Source organism: Ambystoma mexicanum, chromosome 1p (assembly GCF_040938575.1).
Source record: "Ambystoma mexicanum isolate Mex_15411 chromosome 1p, UKY_AmexF1_1, whole genome shotgun sequence".
Taxonomy (NCBI): Eukaryota; Metazoa; Chordata; class Amphibia; order Caudata; family Ambystomatidae; genus Ambystoma; species Ambystoma mexicanum.
In genome coordinates this window covers 1122264837-1122285109 of record NC_090921.1, presented here as the reverse complement: position 1 = coordinate 1122285109, position 20273 = coordinate 1122264837, and the positions used below count along the sequence as shown (strand labels likewise).

At 47.6% G+C, this 20273-nt stretch overlaps 1 protein-coding gene across 2 annotated transcripts in view; it reads left to right on the top strand.

The window, feature by feature from the left end:
* Positions 1-20273, top strand: part of BRD7 (bromodomain containing 7) — a 718458-nt gene that overhangs the window by 361366 nt on the left and 336819 nt on the right. For both annotated transcript variants that reach the window (XM_069604773.1, XM_069604774.1), the window contains exon 10: positions 11223-11330. In XM_069604773.1, coding sequence (XP_069460874.1) covers positions 11223-11330 — 108 coding nt within the window. The remainder of the gene's footprint in view (positions 1-11222; positions 11331-20273) is intronic.

Sequence of the window (20273 nt, the reverse complement as noted above, 5' to 3'; positions counted from 1 at the left end):
TAGGATGCATGGGTTCTGGATACAATAGCCCGCGGCTACTGCCTTTCCTTCCTACAGTGGCCTCATGACAATCCACCGGGGAATTGCTCTTTGAAGCTTCCAGATCCGCTCCTTGTGCAGGAAATCTTGACCCTGCTAGAGAAAGGCGATATAGAACTGGTGCCTGTAGCGGAGAGCAACCAAGGGATGGTATTCCCCATATTTTTTGATTCCAAAGAAAGACTGGGGATTAAGACCCATCCTGGATTTGTATTGGTTTAACAAACTTCTCCGGAAGTACAAGTTCAAGATGGTCACTCTTGAGTCCTCCAGGAACTTCAACTTCAGGATTGGTTGGCGTCTCTGGACCTACAGGAGGCTTACTTTCATGTGCTGATTCAACCCAAGCACAGGAAGTACCTGAGGTTTGCGGCTAGCGACTCACACTTTCAGTTTTGGGTCCTGCCATTCAGATTGACCTCCGCCCCGAGGGTCTTCACCAAGCTAATGGTGGTGGTGGTAGCGTATCTCAGGCGAGGGGGGGGGGATTCACGTCTACCCCTACCTGGACGACTGGCTAATCCATGCGCGTTCTCCGGAGCAAGCAGTGGATCACCTCGATCTCACCTGCCGCTTCCTCTACAAGCTGGGCTTCTCCATCAATTTCAAGAAGTCGCATCTGACACCATCCCGACAGCTCCAGTACATAGGATTGTGTTGGACACGTCCTAGGGGAAGTGCTCGCCTCCCAAGGTAAGGGCTCATCACATTGTGCATATGGTGGACAAGTTTCAACATGCCTAGAGTCTCCCGGCTTTTGAATTCTTAAGGTTGCTTGGCCTCATGGGATCCTCCATTTTTCTGGTGCCAGAGGCCAGGCTGAGGATGAGATCCCTCAAGATGTTGGATCCCATTCAGATTCCAATCTCAGTCGCCCAGGATCTTCTGTGGTTGGCCATTGACTGGAACCTGATGAAGGGGGAGCCGTTTTGGCAACCGTGGTCAGAGGTGATTGTACTGGCGCACGCTTCCCTCATGGGGATGGGGAGTTCATGCCAAAGACTCGTTGGTCTCTGTCGGAGTCCAAACTCCACATCAACCTGTTAGAGTTGAGGGCATGAAGGCTTTTCTGTCGTCTGTGCGGGGGAAGAGTGTCCTGATCATGACGGACAACACAGTAGCCATGCATTACCTCAACAAAAAAAGGGGCAGGGGGTAGGGTCACTCCTGTTATGCAGAGAGGCAATACAGCTCTGGTTCTGGGCAATCCAGCAGGGAATTTCGCTCTCGGCAGTTCATCTGGCCATAGATGACAATGCGGCGGCGGACGCTCTGAGCAGGCAGAGCACGATCTCTCACGAGTCGGAGTTGGCTCAGGAAGTCCTTCTGGAGATCCTCGCCCTTTGGGGAACCCCATAAGTGGATCTCTTCGCCACCAGTGCCAACCGGAAGTGCAAGAGATTCTGCTCAAGAGAATTTCCTCTGAGAAGAGCCTTCGGAGATGCATTTGTAGTGGATGGATCATTCCCACTGCTGTACGCGTTTCCTCTAGTCCCCTTCATTCCTCAAGTGTTAAGGAGGTTACAGAGACTCGGATCCCACATGATCCTCATTGCTCTGGACTGTGCCAGGAGAGCGTGGTACCCAGACCTTCTAGAAATGTCCATCTGCCCTCCACGCCGTCTTCACTACCGAGAGGATCCTCTCTTGCATGCGCATCCTCGCTTGCGCGTGAGCGCATCCTCTCTTGCGCGAGCGCAATCTCTCTTGCACGTGCACGCACGCGCATCCTCTCTTGCGCGCGCAAGCGCATACTCTCTTGCGCGTGCGCGCATGCGAGAGCACATCCTCTTGCGCGAGCGCATCTTCTCTTGCGCGCACGCACGCATGCGCGAGCGCATCGTCTCTTGCGCGTGCGCGCGCATCCTCTGTTGCACGCACGCACGCACGCACGCACGCACGCGAGAGCGCATCCTCTGTTGCGCGCGCGAGAGCGCATCCTCTGATGCGCGCGGGCCAATCCATGCGTATCCTCTTCAATACCTTCTGGAAATACTGGATACGCCATTTTCATCTCACGAGGTCGACTGCATTCAAGAACCGCAGTTTAACATCGTCCCAGGGTTTTTCAGCTTTGCTTTTCCCTGGTCGTAGGGCGGTCCCACTGGAAGCCCCCACTGCCGGGCTGGCTGCTAGTAGGCAGGGTGGCCTCCGGCAGAGCTCTTCCTAAGACTCGTCCAAAAAAGCCGGAGCACGCCTGGAGAAGCCAGAGGGAGAGATCTTCAGAAGACTCATCCAAGGAATCAGACAGGTGAGGAGGAAGGGGAATCTGGGTCAGAAGAATTGTTCTTGGATAGTTTACCCCACATTCCTGAGAGTTTGCAACGCCAAGAGATGGCCAGTTTAGAACAATACCAAGAGCTTGTTAAAGCCATACAAGGTATTACAGTCGAACTACAGACTTTGAAAACAGAGAACAATGCTTTGAAGGCAGACAATGCTGCATTAAGACAACAGTTCTTACGTAGAGAAGAAGATCGGGGGGATCTCCCACCAGTATCTTTACCATGCGGCAAATACGACAGGAATCCCAAAAGACTTAAAGAATTTCTGGACGCCTGTCAAATTTACTTCACTTTTCGCCCCGAGATGTTTGAAGTAGACCGGACCAAAGTCGGATTTGTTGTCTCAAACTTAACGGGTAATGCCCTGGCCTTGGCAACCCGGCTGGTCACCGATGCCGATCCAGCCCTCACTGTTTATGGAACTTTTATCCAACAGTTCCGGACCAGGTTCGAAAGACCAGAGGTGTTACCTTCTTATGAAAACCTCTTAGACACCAAACAAGGCACATCTGATGTTCAGACATATGTGAAAAATTTCCAGAGGATAGCCCAGGAGACTGGATGGCCAGACTCTGCAAGACAGACTTTATTCAGAAGGGGTTTACAAGAGGAGATAAAGGACGAACTGTCAAGAATTGCTAGACCTGCATCATTTCAGGAGCTGATTTCCCTAGCTCTACAAATTGAATTCCGACTGTCGGAGCACCAGGCAGAAAGAAGACGACCCAGGTTGCTTGCTCCTCACCTTCCTTCTCCCAGTGTGCAGACTACCCCAGAAAGGAATAAACCTTCAACAGAAGAACCCATGCAAATCGGAACTACCAGAGGACCACTAACGGCTGCAGAGAGAAAACGGCGAAAGGACTTGAGCCTGTGCCTGTATTGCGGATCTGACAAGCATCTCCTGAGGGATTGTCCTGAGGTCCCTCCTAGGAGGTCGGGGAAACGAACAACCCCGTCCGTGAACAGGGACACGGAAGGGATCTATCGGGCCAATCCGTGTCTTTCAAAAAACCCCATAGTAGAAGTATCACACCAGCGCATGATCCTCAAAGTGGTATTAGAATGGAAGAAGAACTGTAAGGTGGAATGCCTGGCCATGCTAGACTGCGGAGCAGCTGGCAATGTCATGCACGATGAATGGGCAACAAAGCATGCCATACCTAGAAGAAGTAAGCATCTACCAATACCTGTGGGAAGGGGTAGATGGCTCTCCCCTAACCTCGGGTCCCATCAAACAAGAGACTCATGAATTAATAGTGAGGATGAACACCCATCGAGAAAGAATTGCATTTGACTTGATAAGGACGGCCCACTTCCCAGTGATCCTGGGAATCCCTTGGCTAAGGAGACACAATCCAGGTATTGACTGGAGCGCAAATATGCTGGAATTCCGCTCTGACCTCGGTTTACACAATTGTTTGTCTCAAGAGACTGAGCCGATTCAAGCTAATAGCACGATGCCCATCAAGAGCGTGATTGGTATCCCGGAAGAATACCAGAAGTATTCAGATGTTTTTTCCGACATCCAACCCAAGCCTCTCCCACCTCACAGAACAGAAGACTGTAGAATTGAATTAAAACCAGAGGCACAGGTTCCGTTCGGAAGAATGTTCCCGTTGTCCCTACCAGAGAAAGATGTCCTGAGGAAATATCTAGCCACCAATCTACAGAATGGTCTCATCCGAGAATCAACCTCTTCTGCAGGGGCTTCTCTGTTCTTTATCCCTAAGAAGGGTACCACGGAGCTCAGGCCCTGTATCGACTATCGAGGTCTGAACAGTCAGACAATCAGAGACCGCTACCCGATGCCTCTTATCAAGGACATTCTGGAGGCTGTGCAAGTAGAAAAATGGTTTGCAAAATTGGATCTCAGGGGTGCTTATCATTTACTAAGAATACATAAAGGAGACGAATGGAAGACGGCTTTTCGTATACCCATGGGTCACTTTGAGTACAGAGTAATGCCTTTTGGCTTAGTTAATGCTCCCGCTCAATTCCAAAGATTTATGGACAATATTTTCTCTTATTTGTTTTTCAGCAAGGTGGTAGTGTATCTGGACGATATATTGTATATTGGTCTTCTCAAAGACTCTTGAGCAGCATCGTCTGGATGTAAAGGAAGTCTTGGAATGGCTAAGACATAATCATCTCTTCGCTAAACCTGAAAAGAGCCAGTTTGAAGCCTCTTCTGTTCCTTATCTGGGATTTATACTTTCGGAAGACCAACTGACTATGGATCCGAACAAGGTCAAGGCAATATCCCAGTGGCCCACTCCCGCTTCAGTCAAGGATGTTCAACGATTTTTAGGCTTAGCCAATTTTTACCGGAAATTCATCACCGGGTTTTCCAACATTGTCCTCCCAATAACCGCCCTGTTAAAAAAAGGTGTAAAGTTCACATGGTCATTCGAAGCCGATCAAGCCTTCCATCAACTAAAAGAAGCTTTTACCACCGCTCCAATACTTAGCCAACCTGACCAGACACAGCCTTTTATCATTGTCACTGACGCTTCGTATGGGGCTCTCGGAGCTGCTCTTTTACAGAAAAAGGAAGACTAGTTGGAACACCCAATTGCTTACTATTCAAGAACCATCAATTCTAGTGAGAAGAATTACTCGGTGATCGAAAAGGAACTCCTTGCCATTCGACAAGCCTGCGAGGAGTGGAGACATCTTCTGCAGGGAGCAAGGTTTCCTTTTCAAGTCTGCACGGATCATAGAAACCTTAGCATCCTACAACAAATGGAATGCAGGAATTCCCGCCATGCCAGATGGGCATATTACTTTTCCCAATTTGACTTCGAACTGACCTATCTAGCAGGGAAGGAAAATCATTTAGCCGATGCTCTTTCTAGAAGTCATGGGGAAGAATCTGGAACTACTCGGGTCACGAATACTTACTGCAGGGTAAAACCTTTATCAACTCCATAAACACTTTCTTACAAGATGTTCTTGAAGCTCAGAAAGACCCATCCACCACCCTTATTCCTCTCTTGACTCAAAGACGGAACCTTTGGTTTCGGGAGGAACGATTGTATCTTCCAACTCAGGAGCTCCGGACCAAGGCACTTACATGATGCCATGATATACCTACCGCAGGCAAACAAGGGTCAGTCTGCCACTCTGGAACTATTACGTCGACATTTCTGGTGGCCGAGGATGGCTAAAGATACCAAGGAGTACGCCTCCTCATGTCCCACCTGTGCAAGAAACAAATATAATACAGCAAAGCCCTTGGGACTTCTTCAACAAGACGGTCCTCCTTCGGGACCCTGGCAACACCTCTCGATGGATTTCATTGTAGAATTACCAGACTCGGCAGGATACACGGCAATCATGGTGGTAGCCGATTCCTTTAGCAAATTGGCTCATTTCACTCCTATGAGGGGCACTCCGTCAGCATCGGAGACGGTCCTTGCCTTTCTCAGAGACATTGTGCGTCTACATGGAATTCCGTTTACCATAGTTTCTGACAGAGGTACCCAATTCTGGACTGCTCTTTGCAAACAACTTCAGATCCAAAGAGCTTTATCTTCAGGTTTCCATCCTGAGTCCAATGGACAAACGGAGCGTTTTAACGCTACTCTCGAGCAATACATAAGATATTTTTGTCATCAAACACAGGATGATTGGCATCAGCTATTACCGGTGGCTGAGTTTTCTTATAACACAGTACACTCGGCAATCGGAATGAGTCCATTCAAGTGCACCTATGGATACCATCCTCGTCACATCCCTTTTTCTACCATGCAACCCACCTCGTTACCTACCATTGATCAGCTGCTGCACACACAGACATGCACAAGGAGGTTCAAGAGAATCTGTCGGACAGCCTCCAGAAGAACAAAAGATGGGCCGACAAGGGTAGAAGACCCAATCCTAAATGGAAAGTCGGTGATAAAGTGTGGTTGTCAACCAAGCATCTTCCAAGATGGGTTCATCCTGTGAAGTTTGCCCAAGATATATTGGTCCTTACTCAATTGAAAAATGTGTCAATCCGGTAGCCTTCCGACTCTCTTTGCCATCTTCCTTACGAAGAGTCCACCCTGTATTTCACACATCCCTGCTCAAGGAATACAAATTCGAGCCGTATAAAAGGCGACTTAGAAAGAAGACACCGACTCCAGAAGACACCGACTCCAGAAGACACCCAGGAATATGAGGTCTCCCAAATACTAGACTCCAGGTACAAACAAGGCAGAGTCCAATACCTCATACTCTGGAAAGGGTATCCCTGGTCCGAAAGATCATGGGAACCTGAAAGGAATGTGAAGGCTCCCAGGCTTCTACGTCAGTTTCATAGAAATCATCCAGGCAAACCAGGAGGGGTGCCCATAAGAAGGGGTCATACTGTCACGATATGCCGTCCCTGGAAACTATGGTGGAAATGGAAGAAGGGCTACGGAGTGGAAACTTATGCAGCGCTCTAGTTGTTTACGGCGCGTCACGTACAAATACGCGTCACGCCTAAGCGACGATGCGTTGCAACCCTCCTTTGGGTATACACGTTTGTTCTCCGTCCACTCTTCTGGTGGTTCCCGCTGCCTTCCCGCCTTCCTTGCTTTGTCTTCTCCGTACCTCCTTCCTCACTTTCTCCTAGCTGTTCGTTCTGTTCTACCGACTGCCATTTTGCCCCTCCTCTGCGCTCCGCTTTCCTTCGGAGCCTTCTTCCACTCCGAGCCTTCTCAGAGTTTTCTCCCTTACTCTTACCTTGTGTTCCTTCAACGCATATGTTAACCCGCATTTGCGTATCCTCTTCAATACCTTCTGGAAAGACTGGATACGCCATTTACGTCTCACGAAGTCGACTGCATTCAAGAACCGCAGTTTAACATCGTCCCAGGGTTTTTCAACTTTGCTTTTCCCTGGTCGTGGGGCGGTCCCCCTGGAGGCCCCCACTGCCGGGCTGGCTGTTAGTAGGCAGGGTGGCCTCCGGCGGGGCACTTCCTAAGACTCGTCCAAAAAAGCCGGAGCACGCCTGGAGAAGCCGGAGGGAGATATCTTCAGAAGACTCATCCGAGGAATCACGGACAGGTGAGGAGGAAGGGGAACCTGGGTCAGAAGAATTGTTCTGGGATAGTTTACCCCACATTCCTGAGACTATCTTGGGTTAGGGACAATGGGATCTGCATAACCCATAAAGGCTTCTGGGATCTCTTCATCCATCATCCTATTGGAATCTCTCCTAGGATACTCTCCTGAGTGCAATCCGGACTCCCCTACACAGGTGATCCTCCCTCGCTTCTCCACTCCCTCGGTTGGTATCCAAAAGCGATGGCCATCCCCTGGCCACCTGAATAGTGGATTCTCTGGGTCTACATGGGAGAATACCCCAAGGTTTCTCAGTGATCATTCTGTCAGCAGTTAGTTGCTGTTACCTGGTGTTTATTGGGTGTTGTTTATATCGATATAACTTATTGTGAATATAATATACATCAACCGTGCCCCTCACACAAACATCAGATCCACTATGCACCTTCCCAGCCAGGCACTCAAATAATCATAACATCCCGTCACCCTTTAAAATATTAGCACAACACTAGCACACACCATTCAATAATATTGTGGCAGTATCCACACTGCTTGAACCATAAAGTATATACATCTTTTACATTTAAAACCGCACTAACTGCACAATCGGTTGCATCACAGTCGTAACTCTGTAGTCCATGAATTGCACGTTGTTTGTTTATTTATTTCTAATGCGCGCCAAACCCGTGGGTATCGGGGCGCAACAGCAAGACAATGCAGGGCTTATAGAGTTACAGGGTAAGGTCAGGGTAATACATATATACAGAGTGTAAACAGTTAGAATACATAATCATAGTAAACCAGTGTTACAATAAATTTTAGTGGAGTATACAGATACGTCCTAAGTATAAATAATACAACAATCAGTCCTAAGGATCAGTGAATTTGAGTAGGTTATTGTAATTACGTCTAAAGTTCAGGTAAGGTTGATCTTCTCTAAGGGGGTGTGGCAAGGAGTTCCAGAGTTTGGCTGCTTTCACTGGAAAGATACTACCGCCAGCCTTGGTAAGTCTGAATCTTGGTACAGTAAGGCAATTGGCGTTGCTGGCTCTCATAGGTCTGATGGATGTTCTTCTGTGTAGTCTATCTACGAGATAGCTCGGGGCAGCATTATTTAGTGCTTTGTGAGTAAGGCATGCCGTTTTTAGTATTTTATGAGTTGAGAGCCAGTTATTTTGGCGTCTGGTCCCAGAGATGTGTACTCTTTAGTTCACACCTAGAGCTGCATTATTTTGGAGGATTTGTATCCTCTGGATAATGTCTTTGTTGGCGCCAATGTAAAGAGCATTACAGTAATCTAGCCTAGAAAGTATTAGAGCTTTGGCCAAGATCATGCAACTGTCATTCCATAGGAAGTGTTTGCCGGTCCTGATGAGCTTGCACGTGTGAGCAGTAGCGGAGGCCATTGATTTCACTTGTTTATCAAAGGAAAGGATGGAGTGAAGATAGAAACCAAGGGTTTTTACTTCCTTGGCTACCTTAATGAGGTTCCCATCAATGGAGAATGATGAATATTCCTGGCCTAATTTCTTAAGGTTTGGATGGGTGCCCAGGATGATGAGCTCCGTCTTGTCGTCATTCAGGCATAGACCGTGAGTGGCCATCCATACCTGGATGATGAGATACTCTATTCACCAGTGCCAAATCCTTGTTGTAATCCCCAGAAAGTGGGAGGAGAATCTGAGTATCATCTGCATAGTTAGTGTAGGTGATACCCAGAAGGTCCAGATCGTCGAACAGGGGATTGGTGAATATATTGTATAATGTAGGGGAGACACAAGAGCCCTGGGGGAGACCGCACGTGATGGGGGCAGGGTCAGCCGCTGCCGAGGGGGAGAATACCCTCATAGTTCTATCACTAAAGAATGATTCTATCAATCTGATAGCCCTTGTAGAAAAGTGGGCTGCTGAGTCCAGGTGGCCATATAAGACTATGTGATCCACCAGGTCAAAAGCGGCTGAGAGGTCTAGCAGTAGGAGGATGGCTGTTTTTTACCTTTGTCTCTTAACTCATCGACCTGATTGTTTAGGTCGATGAGAGCAGTTTCCGTTCCATGTAAGGGGCTGAATCCAGATTGTCTTGCTCCCAAAAGCTTATGGAGTTCCAGATATTTTTGGATCTGGGTATAGGCAACCTTGTCAAGTATTTTGAGCAAGAATGGTACCGTCGTGATGGGACGGTAATTGGTGGGAATAAGAGGGTCTAGGGTTTGTTTCTTGAGCAGTGGGAGTACCCAGGATTGCTTCAGGTTGATGGGAATGGTGCCGGATGAAAAGGAGGCATTAATCAATTTAGAGATAAAAGGGGCAAGATCTCTTGCAGCATCTTTTATAATCTGAGTTGGGCACAGGTCGCCTTGGCAGTTGGAAGGCTTAAGTGAAAGAATAACTTTTTCTACCTCGAGTATGGATGTTTTAGTAAAATGGAACCTGGCGGGACGGACAGGTGGTATTTCACTAGTGGGGGGGTTAAGGTTGTTTAATTGAGGAGGCGTGTTGAGGGAGGCTTTTTTAAGAGCTATTTTGTTCTAGAGGGTGGCTACTTTATTGGATAGTGCCTGTTGAATGTCTGAGCACCATGTTTTATTTTTAGTACAAATGTCTGGTGTGGGGATAGGGGACTCTAGCTCTTTTAGTATGGTGAATAATTCCCTCATACTGGAATTGGCGTTGGAGATACCTTCGTTGTATGAGTTTCATTTTGCCAGGCAGATTTCATTTTTATATTGTGAAGAGATTTTAGTTAACTTGGTTTTGTTATCGTCTGAAGGGAGTAGTCTCCAAGTGGTTTCACATTTCCTTTATAGGAGTCGTAGGTCCTTTAGCTGGCGGTGAACCACTTGTTTAGATGAGATTTGGGTTTGGTGGGTCTGAGTTTGAGTGGAGCAATTTTGTCAAAAGCAGTAAGCATCATTTTATTATACTCGTGGAGCAGTGTACCTGGATCAAGGTTGTCAGCCAGTGAATTGAGGGTGGGAAGAATTGCCGGGATCACTTTGTCCACTGTAATATTCTTTTTGTTCCTTGTTAAGCAAGGTGGGCGGTGGGTGATACCATCGGGAGTGGTCTGGTAGTGGCTAGAGTGAAAGACACCGGAAAATGGTCTGTCCACAGTTGCGGAGAGATGGAGGTGATGGCAGCAGAGCAGTTATAATCAGCTAACCAGTCTAAGATTCTCCCTTTATTGTTGAAAAGTAACTGCAGCAAACACGTACATCATAACAGTGCCTTTTGTGCTTTCATTCATGCGGAAAGCATTACTAGTGCCCCCACATGTATTAATGTATGGTAAGGAATTGGCTGTTCTGGCCTTCTGGTCTATAGGCTGTGATTCACTTGTGGGTTTAATCTCACAGGCATTTCACTGCTAAGTGCTAATTTGGACAGGCAAACTGAGAAATCTCAGAAACCACATCCTGAGGTACACATAGACGCATGTATTGAGACCCCTTTGTGAGGGTTCCTTGGAGGGTATGCACTCCAGATTTAACAAAACCGTGGAGCATTAGACAGAGCTTTCCCTGAAGCAGCATGTTGCTCCTTTTATCTAACACCTATTATCACTTAAGTTTTGAAACCAAGAATTTGATAGCACATAAGATAGAACTCCATCTAAATTTCCTTTTAAAGATGGGACTGTTTTTTTATTATCAAGATTAGGTGGGTTGAGTATGTACTGAATGCATATCGGGTATTGCTTTAACTATTGACTATTTTCAGCTGTGCCTTTGTGAAAAATATTCCAATTTTGGAAGAAAATATCTGCAATGTATTTTTGTCAAATACTATATTTTCTTTAGATGATGAGCAAATGCTTTTGCAATAATGTGCAATGTTTGACTTCTGCATTGTGTTGTCCTACAGATTTTGGTTGTGGTCTCCCGAAGATAGGAATAACAGCTGGAAAACTCCACTCTGGTGTGAACACGCTGCAAGGTTTCAAGGAAGACAAAAGGAACAAAGTTACTCCAGGTAGGGAGTCGAAGTGAGGCGTTCCAAAAGATGGTCACAATTATTGGTTTTAACGATGTTGTGATTTGCTAGTCTTCGTCTACAGAAACAGAGCTTGTTAGTAATTATTCAGTGTTTTTGTTGGTGATGAGAAACTTTCGGCTTCACTTCATTGCTGTTAATAAATTGTCATCGATGGCTTTAAAAATATGTGGACCAGAATATAAATAGCAGGTGTTTTTACTAAACTTTCCAAGATTTGGGAGTTAGGATGACTTGGAAAGGCCAGGCTAAGAGGTTTCTTACTTTAACCCTTGTGTACTCTCTCCACCCTAGCCCAGATGTCCCTACATTTCCATAAAAGATCTCAAATGAAACAATAGCAACAGCGAACTCCTACTGTCTGAATCTATTCTAGTCTCAAGGGAGGGACTAAAGTGCCTTTTCTGTCTGACCCCCTTTGGGTATTCCTAAGGGATTCGTAACTTCCCTCACAGTGCTTGTAATGTCTTGTGATGTGTTCTCCACACACACACTCTCTCTCACTACCTCTTTACTATCATCTCCATGTTCTCCCTCTTCTAGTCTATCTACTCAGTTTCTTCTCCTCTGTCCATTCTCCTTCTACCCTCCCTTCTCCCCCTATGAGCTTTGAGGTCCTCTGTATCTCTCTTCCCTGCAAATTGTCTCTCTCCATCCATGGCCTCTTCTCCTCCTTTTTCTCTCGATTTGCTTACTTTCTTCTTTCTCTCCTCCTACTCCTTTGGATCTTCTCACAAACCTTTTTCACTCCTTTGTCTTGCTCCTCTCCACCTACTAATATCCATGTGCTAACACATTCTACTATCTCCTCGATCCTAGCAACCTCCTCTCTTTTACTCTTCCCTCTCACACTCTAATGCTCTAACTTTCCATTTACTTCTCCCCTTTGTACTCTTACACTCCCCCTCTCCCTATCAATCAATGTTATGCACGCACGCCACAATACACTCCCAAAATAGGCACACTCTCTCACATGCCTTACACTGCCCCAAATGCCACAGTATTCCTTCCCTCCTCCTGCTTTTCTGCCACCTGGTCTTTTTGTCCTAAAACTGTCCACCTGAACTTGCCCGAACACCTTTCATCCATCTGCGTGAGTACATGGTTTTTATACTTCTCCTTATCTTGATTTACCCTGCCTCCCGGTTCCATTACTTCCTTACACCACCTGATTTCTAGGGTCAATCTTTCACTACACTTTCTCTTGGCGGTGGGACTGGGGGAGGGGGTTTATGGGTTTAATTTCCAGAGTGCTTAAAGTCCCTGTTAGGCCCTTTTTCACGTCCACATCACAATCCTTCATTACTCTTCCCCCTGCATCGCTTATTGTCGTTGCAGTCTCTCATTACGCATGCATCCCTCCTAGTCTCTGTCCATCATTGTCCCTAGCACCCTCATCTGTCCCTCATTACACCCACAATCTTTATCCTCATCAGTCCCTCATTGCCCCCTTTCTCTTCACAGTCTGTCATTACCACCATACCCCTCATCTTTGTAACAGTTCCTCATTAGCTCTGCGCCCCTCATCCTCGTTAGTCCCTGAATACTGCCACATCTGCCATCCTCTTCACAGTCCCTCATTTCCTTCAGATTCCCTACCTCATTACAGATCTCCATTACCTTTACCCTGGCATACCTACTAATTGTCATACCCTTCACTCTGCTTCCCCCATCCTCGTCACAATCCCTCACTAGCCTCGTATCCCCCATCCGCGTCACTAGAATATTCATTTCAATGTGGATGCTTAATGTGCATTCAACTCATCAAAATTTTATGATCAATTATTATATTATTTTTATCAACAACGAAAAACCTTTGTTATCAAGCCATCAAGAAAATATAGGTGGGATTTTTTGTTCACGTTCTTGCTATGTTCCTTGCGTAGTCCATCCTGTGTTTGAATATATATATTTTCAAACGTCTTTGCCATTTACCAATTTAGCAATTTGGTTGGTTAGTTTTGAATTTATCCATTCGTTCATATTGTTTTAGGGTGTTTCTTTGCTGTAACTTCGTAATTAATTTTTGTATCCACGTAATATTGTTGTTGAATACAGTGATGTCTTAATATTTCAAATTATCCTCATTTAATTTCCTAATGCACCAATTGATCCTTTCTTTAAATCATTATAAGATGGTTATTTTTTTAAGCAGTAATTCATTTATATTCTACTGTATCATCTCAGTAATTCCAGTTGATTCTCAATAGATTGTGAGAAACCTGAAGTTTCTCACCCGCTAGTCCCCGGAGATCGGTCATCAAGGTGGCCAGGACAGGACCATCGCTATTGGATACAGTTCCTGGGGGTGGACCAGTGGGGACCGGGGGGGGATCACCTGGATTGGGGTTCTTCAGGGAGTGGAAGTTGGACACTGACGGGCGAGACGCAGTACCCCCTTCCTTCTACCCTTTCTTCCCCATCATACCCCATAGGATACTTAGACGCTCTAACCCCCTCCCCCCTTTTCTGACACAAACCCTTCCCAACACCCTAAAAGGCAATGGACTAACACCAGAGCCGTTTGCCTGACATGTCCCAACACAAGGATCAGGTAATTGACAATAACTATGCACACCCGATGGCCCTTTCCCTTCCCCACAGGGCTAAAAGGCAGAGCACGAGAGCACACTTTGAGCAAGGCTGAATGCACAAGGAAGCAGTTACACCGGACAGGCAGTTCAAACTGAGGAGAAAGGCAGCGAGACCTGGAGGGACGACGAAGAGGGAACTGCCTTTGCCCTTTCAACTCGGACACGCGAAGCCGCCGAAAGAGAAATCATAAGACGGGGAAGTCCAGCTGGCGTGTGGTGTGACAGGTGTCAACGGCACGCGGGGCTCCCCCGCGCTGATAGCCAAAGCAGGAGGAAGTGCTTGCCGCTGTGGTGCCGTCCTTGACTTCAGAGATAAGAAAACTGACAGTTTAGCACAGCCAGTGAGTCGAAGAAGACGGATAGTAAAATCAAACTTTGCTGGGCCCTTGTTGAACAAAGAATTTGTGTAATTGATCTTTAAAGAAACCCCAGTAAAGAGTTCAGAAGCAGAGTGGTCCAGGGCCACGGGGGCGCTCATTCGAAGGACTCTGACTGAAGCCTTTTTGGGTTATATTATTTTGTTGAAATTACGAGAGCCAAGAGGCGTAGGAGAGGCCGGTGGAAAGTGTCAAAGGGGTCCTACGAGTGTCAAGCAAAACCACTCGTATACTCGAAAGTCTTTGACACATTGGAGAAAACTGATTGAACTGTGACAGTGGCAAATGTGAACCCAACAGAGGGATGCCTGCAAATTAAGGGTAAACGGGGATATAGCCATCAGCATTGTGACAAGTGTGAACCGAGCTGAGGGATGTCCTCAATGGATAGTTGGTCAAAAGGACATTGAGACTGTTGAATGATACGTTTTGAGTGAAAGGCCGTAGTGAACCCGATTGAGGGAGGCTGACATTGCAAGAAGGATCAGAGCCCAGCTGAGGGGAATCCAAAGGGGTGACGAGCAATCGTCCAACTTGAAAAGAGTACCAAAATATCTTTTGTTTTGTTTATTGTTTATGGTACAGCAGGCCTTTTAAGGCAAGAGACTTTGCAGGAAAGAGACTTGGCCCCAGAAGATAAAGGAACTGTAACTCGTGCTGGCGAGGCCCAGGAGTGTGCTGTGCTCAAAGGTCCTGCCTTATCCCGTGCTAAAAAAGTGGGGAATGGAGACTACAGCCCTACATCATTTGGTGAACACTTCTTTCTTTTTTTGTGAACATTATCCCTCACTACTTTGTAATTTACTTGTAAGGATTGGCAATAGTTTTTTTAAAAAAAAATGTAATAGAGGCCCTTTTTATTTGACTAGACGACACTAGGACTGCCTTATTATTATTTGATGATCGTAGCTTGCTCCCATCTTAGATTAGGCGTTTTTCCTACGCATTATAGAGTTCAATAAACACCCTTGAACTGTGATCACTTGTCTGTCTTTACTGTTGCCACCATGAATTCCTTACAATTGCCACACCTAGATGGAACTTGAATGTTAGCATGTGCCACACTTAGAATTGAGAACATTAGCCTGCGCTAAACCTAGATAGGATTGTGAAGGTTAGCGAGTGCCACACTTAGACAGAACTGTGAATGCTTGCATGTTAAATGTCATATGACCCACTAACCAATATAAACTCAAACTCCCTGCATACTCATCTAAAAAAAAACTCACAAAACCATCTCTGGCACAACAAGCTGCATGCACTTCACCACACTGCAACAACACACAACCCTCACCAACAGCACACGCGGACTGACACCGATGCAATACTCGCACCAAAGCTCAGCACCCGGTGTCTACCGAGTTGAAGCTGCCAACAGTACACCACTCCTCTCACTATCCTACTCCCTCTTCACCTTACTAACCCATCCCACCTTCTCGTTTACAGATCCGCCAGAGCGCCTGTGGACCAATTCCGTTGGTGACGGTGCGCTATATAAGTACCTTTAACATAACATAACAATTATCACAGTGATTCCAGTTAATCCTCCACACGTGTTTCGCTATAAATGTAGCTCTTCAGGAGGTAATGAATGCAACTTTTTATTTAATACTGCATTCCTTTTTCATTGTTCTTGAGAAATTAATGAATCTCAGTTGTGGTAATTTTTTTATATAGATATTGTTTAATTTTGTTCCAATATTGTTGCCCTTTTGAATCCGGTCATGCCTGCATATTCTCTCTCGCACTAGTGCTTAATTTGCGCTTGTTAGGACATCCTCGTCAGTCACATTTGGGTTATGATATGTATGACAGGAAGAAGGCATTTCAAAATGTTGGGTACAGTGCATTAATTATGGTACAGTGCGATGTTATGAAACATCCTTAGTTATCAAAACTGAAACACCCAATCTAAACCATAATGTCCTTTTAGTTTTTAAAAGCCATGTTAATCGAGGGAAAACCTTTTTTGAGGGACTTTACAGTTAAGTAATGTTCGTAGATGTGATGGTCAGTGCAGCAACAATGAGATTCATTTAGTTAAAAAAAAAGCTTTGAAATTGTACATCAGGTTATACTATAAAACCCACGCAAATTCACTGAAAAACTGTTATAAAGACATTTTGGTCACAGTGCAAAATCTAAAAACCATAGGAAATTGACGGTTATGATAGCTACACAATCATAACTTGTTACCTGCCATACATTGCTCATACCACAGGTAGAGCTTCAAAGGTCTTCAACGGTACCTAAGCTGCTGGGGCATTTCTTCATTTTTGTGTAGACTGCCCAAAACAATATAATTAAAAAAAACTGGTCTTGTTCGGAGCCAGCTCTGTGGGAGGCTTCTGAGACTCCTTCCTGGTTAGTGAACAATGTAATTGACAGTTAGATTTAGCCAAACTCTATAAAAGTGTTACAGTTCTCCAGCATGGGGTCTGGCATTGACTCACATGCCCATGAATATTCCCCATCGTCGGTCCAGGAATCCTCGGTAAATGAAAAAAGAGTTTCAATTTCACTTGCAAACTGTCTTTCTCTTATAAACCAATCCCTGAGCTCTGGGTCATACTGCCCTCTCCCTAAGCCCCTCCTCTGGCAGTCATCTTCATATTATTTGTCTATTAGAGCCTGTGTGCTCTTTCGTTTCTTTGACCGGCAAGCAGGGATCCGCTTGTCGGCGTCTTCATCCCCTCTCAAGGGCAAGAATCGTTGAGTTTTCATTGAAGCTTCCAGAAGGCCATCGGGCCGACACCGCACGCCGGACCATGTCGGAGTAGAAGGACAGAGGCTCTCTCTTCAAGCTCTGCTGCGGATTGAGAAATGTGTTTGTGGAGGACAAACACTCCCAGTGCCTCTACTGTCTCCATCCGGATCACAAGGAAGCGGCTTGCGAAATGTGCCTGGTATTCACCAAACGCACCATCAAGGATTGGCACATTAGATTGGTGGCGTTGCTCAATGCCAAGAAATCTACCCTGTGCAGCAAGCAGGGGCATGCCTCACCCAGGACCGGCCTGTCCGAGGAGTTGGCTTCTAAGTCCTTTTGAGGGCGATCCATCTATGGGGGCCCAAGAGAAGGCCAAGCACTGCAAGTCAGTTTCCGTCAGGGTCACTGCACAGGAGGACAATGACAGTGGAATCGTCAAGGGGGATGACGACGTAGGCGCTGGGCCCAGCAAGCCTACTCCCCCACCACCTCCCAGGGATGTGACGCTGAACATCCTGTCCACTCTCCACACGCTGGTGTTGGAGATACAGAGGAGGATGCCAACGACCTCCCCGGCTGCGGTGGCACCGGCCCCCCCTGCCGGCAAAGAGGAAACTGCATCCCACGCCTCCTCCTCAACCGCCTCATATGCCCTCCCCCTCGGCCTCCCTAGGTATACAGGGATGATACAGCAACGTAGGACACGTCTTCTCCACCGGACGAAGTGGGATCGTTCCACTCCATGGTCGCCCGTGCGTCGAAGCTCCTCCAGCTGACGTCAGTAGAGACCAAGAAGGAGGGTTTCCTTTACCAGTGCCGAGAGGCGAAGAGGAAGACCATTCTGGCACTGCCTCTCCTGGACGATGTTTGGGATGAGGGCCTGGCACGGATGAGGAATCCCGCCTCAGCGAAAAGAGACGGGCTGGAAAAGAAATACTGGGAGCCACAGTATGCCCCTAAGTGCCTGCGTTCACAGCCCTTCCCAGTCTCGGTGGCTGCGAGGAAGAAGTCCTGCCTCCATTCTCCCCAGACAGCGTGGGGAAGAAGTTGGATGCCATGGGTAGAAAGGTGATCTACTCGGCGGCGACGACGGTCAAGGCAGCGAATGCTCTCTGGCCATGTACGACAGGGAGCTGTGGTACAAGATGGCCCCCACTGCTCGAATTTCACCCCGACGACTAACTAGTTGAGGCGCTGGAAATTCTCCAGTAGGGTGAGGTGGCATCGGACCATGCCATCACCGTGGCCCTGGACATCGCGGACACAGGGTTCCAACAGATAGGGAACAGTGCTTGCCTCCGTAGTCGTGGCTGGTTAAAAGCCACCAATTTTCGATAGGCAGTTCAGGCAAAGGGTCCTGGACATCCCTTTCGACTGAGACAATCTCTTTGGGAAGGCCGTCGACGAGTCATTGCAAGCTATCAAAACTGACACTGAGATGGCCTGAGCCCTATGCATGCTTCAGCAGCATCGACCTTCCTTTTGTGCCTCGGGAGGAAAGTCTGGAAGTCGTCAAAGGGTTTCGGTGGGGGATCATCCTCGTTCCGCCAACCCTCCCGTTCCATGACCCAAGAGGCCTAAAAGGGTCGTTCCAAGGCGGCCGCCATCGTCATCGCTCCCAAGACGGCATGCAGGCCCCGAAGCCGGATTGAATCAGCCAGGACATCGGGTCCCCACCCATGCACCCCAGTGGGAGGCCGGCTGGCGGGCTTCGTCAGCGAGTGGGAAAAGATCTCCACCGACCGATGGGTGCTCGATGCTCTCGCCCACGGACACACAAAGTTCCAGCAGAAGTTTCTGCGGATACTACTGGTGGCCCGGCAGGAGCAGCACATCCCTCAGCTCCTGCAGGAAGTACGGGCCATGCTAAGGAAAGGGGCGATAGAGCTGGTTCCAAAACGACTCCGGGGTCTACTCCAGATACTTCTTAGTAAGAAAGAAGACCAGGAGTTGGAGGCACATTCTCGACCTGCGGCGTCTAAACAAGTTCCTAATGTCCCAAAAATGCAGGATGGTCACGTTGCAACACATGCTCGGCCAACTGGAGGAAGGGGAGGGATTTCCTGACGTCGCTGGACCTAGAGGAAGCTTACTTCTGTGTCCCCATTCACGAGAAGCATTGGAAGTTCCTGCACTTTGTCTTACAGGGAAAGCACTACCAATTCAAGGCACTCCCTTTCAGACTGAAGTCGGCGCCCCGGGTGTTTACAAAGTGCCTGGCACCAGTGATGGCCCATCTATGGCTGCAAGGGATTCATGCGTAACCGTACCTCGACGACTGACTCATCTGGGCCAAGTCAAGGGAGATCGCCGTCGAGTACACGGACAGGACCGTCCGGCTGCTGACTGATCTGGGATTCTCGGTGAACTATCCAAAGTCCTGCTGATTCCATCGCAGAACGCGCTGTTCGTGGGGGCCAAGCTCAACACGTTAAGCTGGTTGGCGCCCCCTTGAGAGTATAACAGCCATTTTGGGAAAGGTGCAATGGCTGTTGGCACTGAAGATTGCCACGTTACGGACCATCAAGTCCTTGCTCGGCATGATGTCATTGTGTATATACCTGATCAGGCTCTGCAGGTTGCGGATGTGGCCCCTTGAGGAGTTCCTGGACGCTCGGTGGATCCAGGTGTCCGAAAGCTTCGCAGACAGGATGGTGCTCGACGAGGAGTTCTATCGAGTGATAAGGTGGTGGGGCGTGCGCTCCAACCTCTCCGGGGGCACAGATTTCCAGAGTCCCTTTACCAAGAGACGGACACCACGGACAGGGAGGTCACACCGAACGTCTCCACGCCAGAGGCCTGTGGCTACCAGAGGAGAGTGATCTCTACATCAATGTCCTGGAACGGCGAGCAGTGTTCTGGCCCCTAAAGTCATTCCTTCTGTCTCTCAAGGGCAAGTTGGTGAGGGTCTTCACGGACAATACTACCACAATGTTTTACATCAGGAAGCAGGGGGGACCAGATCCCCGGTACTCTCCAAAGAGGCGCAGGCCTTTTGGCACTGGGCCGTCGCCCAAGGAATGTTCCTCGTTCCTTTCCACCTAAGTCAAGAACACCATCGCCTACTCCCTCAGCAGGGAACTGTGCTCTTGCCATGAGTGGGAGTTTCGACAGGATCAAGTGGATAGCCTCTTCCTCGAATGGGACACACCCCAGATCGATCTGTTTGCGACAGTGACGAATTCCAAATGCCCGTAATTTTCCAGCATGGGGGATACATTTTCCTTCCCATGGTACGGCC